At 39.5% G+C, this 3774-nt stretch overlaps 1 protein-coding gene across 1 annotated transcript in view; it reads right to left on the reverse strand.

Moving 5' to 3' along the window:
• Window positions 1-1938: 1938 nt before the first annotated feature.
• Window positions 1939-3774, reverse strand: part of Il5ra (interleukin 5 receptor subunit alpha) — a 30991-nt gene continuing 29155 nt past the window's right edge. The window contains exon 11 of the mRNA XM_005364957.3: window positions 1939-2458. Within this exon, the coding sequence (XP_005365014.1) occupies window positions 2372-2458 (87 nt within the window). The 3' untranslated portion in view covers window positions 1939-2371. The remainder of the gene's footprint in view (window positions 2459-3774) is intronic.

Genomic DNA, 3774 nt, shown 5'->3' on the forward strand with positions numbered 1-3774 from the left:
CAACCTTCTCGAGTAGAGGTAAGTTTCCAAAATGGTGTTTCTAGACTTCTTTTGCAAGACAAGAGACAGAGAATTCTTAGAGTTGGTTGTTTCCATCCATTATTCTTTAATTGGGCAGCTTTCAATTTGTGATGTTCATAACAATTTACCAAAATGTGGTACGCAGACCAGCAGCATAAGACTTACTTGAGAATTGTTGGCCATGCAAATTCTTGACTCCCTTTATAGAGATTCTTTTAGCACCATTTTTCATAGATTCTTGGCCAGTTAGTTGGTCAAATACAAATTTTTCCAACGATAGTAATACTTCCATGGGCCTCAACTTCCTAGTCTGAGCCCTAAAGCCAACTTCAGCATTTCCTTTTTTTCTTTTTTGATTTATTTATCCATGTATTTTATGACCTATGTCTTCATGCACACCAGAAGAAGGAATCTGATCCCATTACAGATGGTTGTGAGCTATCGTGCAGTTGCTCAGAATTAAAAACGAACCTCTGGAAGAACAGTTAAGTGCTCTTAACCACTGAGCCATCTCTCTAGGGTCCCAACTTCAGCTTTTATGTGATAGCCTCCTCTGTGTTACTGCAGTCTGCCGAGTGTGATATTCAGCTCATTGCTGTGCCCTTTCCTGGCTATTGACCTTTCTCATCCCCATTTCCTGTATCTTTAATATGGAGGCCACAATGTATATGACTGTGGCAGAGCACAGACTTGTGAAGACCAGAGAAACAGCGCAGAAAACCTGCTATAGTGTGCTCTGACCCTTGGAGAAGTCCAGTATTGGCAGATGTCCACAATTGTTTAGCCAGTTATACGGTAAATCAGAAAAACCATGTAACAGATAGTTGGTAGTCCTTGGATACCTCACCCAGAGTATCTAAACTAACTAAACCAGCTCTATAAAGTATTAAAAAGTGGTCCACGGTGTTGATTTGAAGTGCCATCATCTCCTTTCATTGTCTCAAGCTCCTTGCCTCAGAACTATGTAAAATCAGTACCACTAGGGTCCTCTCTACTATTAACTATTCCTCCTCCCAGAGCATACTTGTGCTTGCTTCTACTTCAAGCCCACTGCCCATTGCAAAGGCTTATAAATACAGCCTCATATATGAAGACATTGAGAGAATACATTTCTATACCATTATAATGTGTACTGAGATGACTTCTAGAAAACCCTAACTTAAGAGAATAAGGTTGAACAAAAACTAGTTGACCAATAAGTCGCCCTGAAGGCTCTTACATCAAACATCTCTTTGGGAAGTACATTCTAGATCTAGCAATCACCTTCACAGCAGAATTATGTTCAATGTCTCTCTGTTTATTTCCATAGTACCAAGGAAAAACTTGAAAAATGTAATCCTTCAACAAACTCCTGTCTTCTCTCTTAATGGGGCATGATATTTTTAGTGTATGTGTGTATGTATGTGTGTGTTCATGTGTGTAAGTGTGCATATAGGCCAGAGGCCGGTGTCAGGGGTTCTCCCCAATAACTTTCCACATTAAATATTTGAGACAGGATCTCTCACTGAGTGACCATCAGTTCCCATGGAGTCTCCCATCTTTGTGGCCAGAGTGACCAACAGGTCCCATGGAGCCTCTCATCTTTGTTTTGCCCACACTAGGATCAGAGGCTCGTGCTGCTTGCACTGTTTGGTTGCTGTTTCCTTGGGGCTGGGTAACCAGTCTCAGGTCCTTATGCTTCTTCACCAAGCACTTGGCCAGCTGAGCCATTCATCTCCTTAGACCCAGGCAGGATGTCTTAGTGCACATTTTTAGTTACTTTGGCTGGGATGCTTCCTGAGACAGGCAAATGGAACTGGTCATAGTCTTTGTTTCCGGCTCCACATCACTTCATCTCACACCCCAACACACAGACTCAGTTCTTGAAAGAAGTATTCTAGAGCTCGAAGGGGAAAAGCACCATGAAATGATAGCTTCCACTTGCTGCGGGAAAGACAGCCCTGTATTTGGGTTCACTCTGGATGGGTTCCACTGTTTCTTCCCATCACTATAGCTGAAAGTGCTACTGTTGGCAGCTCAAACCAAATTAACATGTGATATTCAAAGTAAGTCATGCAAATTGCAAAGACTGGCCTGTATAACCAGGCCGGGTGATACTTTATATACTGTGGGAGGGAAAACGAGGTGCCCTGCTCAGATGTGTTCATTGTCCTGCTGTGAGCCAGGTGGTTTGATGAGATTTGTACACTTCAAGAGATGAGACATTGGAGACTCGTGTGTCTGGATTTGTTGCCTCGCAATCAAATTGTGTGCTGTGTGTTCATTTGAAATTCTTGGTTGCCAAGAAATATCAGTTCTTGCCTTTATCATGGAGTCCTATTTGAATTCTTTTCAGAATATCATGATGCCGTTAAAACATGGAGTTTTCCATGACTTCAAATCCAGCCTCTTCCACATAACTTACAACTTCAATTTTGGTTTCATTCCAAGCAACTTTCTGCAAAACAAAATATTTTCCTTACTTGTCTTTCAGAGAACACCTCATTTCTTTGATTTTTTTTTAATTGGCTTGAAGTAACTTTTAAATAACAATAGTATGTTTAGCAAATAAAGAAATAAGTGGGAAGAAGAAAAAAATATCCGACTTATCTCCCAAATATACCCTACTGCTTCTCAGTCCTTTCTAACACATAAAGTATTCTTTCCATTCATGATAAAGTAACAGGGAACACACAGCTTTAGCTTTACAATTCATTCCTATTATTGATATACTGCCAATGAGATATATCCCTGAAGGTGTAAATCACAAACAATCCCACACCAATTTGGAATTATGATTAATAGAATGGTTATTTATTTAAAGGGGAAAAAACTTACAGATCACCGTCCCAGACAACAGCCGTCTGCGCAATCAGGAAGGAAGTCTAGTTGCCGGAAGTGGAGCAGAAAGCAAGAGAGAGAGAAGAGGGAAGTGGCCGCTTTTTTAAAGGGAGAGAGACCACACCCCAATGAGCTGGTATCTCAGCAGCTATTGGCTGAAGGAGTGGAAGGAGCTCCCGCAACATATCCCCTTAGCCCTTGTATAGGTCTACAATTTTTTCTTTATAATATCATATAATGTTTTAAGTATATTTTGTATTTTGGGGGTCATGATGTTGTTGTTTTGGGGGTTGAACACAAAGCCTTGTACATATTAGGCAGGTATTCTCTTTGGGAGATACACCCCCAGCTTGATGTGATCATTTAAAATATTCCATTATATTCCACTCACCAATTGTAATAATATAAATTTGAGGCTAGAGGTAAATTCAATTGGTAGAGTGCTTGTCTAGCATTTAAAAAGCCCTCACTTGCATCTTTAGCACTGAATAAATCCAGTATGGATGTCCATGTCTATAATCTCAGCACTTAGGAAGCAGAGGCAGGAGGATCATAAAGTTAAGATAATACTCAATTATATATCCAGTTTGAAGCCACCCTGCACTATATGAGACCCTGTTCAAAAAAGATAAAAAGATTCTAGCACATCTTTGGAGCATTTGTTTTTAATGTAATTTTAATATAACACATTCAGACAGTAATAATTAGAAATTATGTTTAAGATATCACTTGTAAAAGATCATCCTATTTTCCCCCATTCAACAGTTTTCAACACTCATTTCATTTTAGATATGATGCTATGTATTAGGCATAATCCTAGAAACACAGCAGACATGTTTCCTGAATACCATATTTTATATTATTTATAGTGGGCATAATAGAGGGAGAAACCCTCTCTGGTTACCAGTGAAAAAAAGTCAACTAGAAACTCAT

This window comes from Microtus ochrogaster, unplaced genomic scaffold (genome assembly GCF_000317375.1).
Source record: "Microtus ochrogaster isolate Prairie Vole_2 unplaced genomic scaffold, MicOch1.0 UNK1, whole genome shotgun sequence".
Taxonomy (NCBI): Eukaryota; Metazoa; Chordata; class Mammalia; order Rodentia; family Cricetidae; genus Microtus; species Microtus ochrogaster.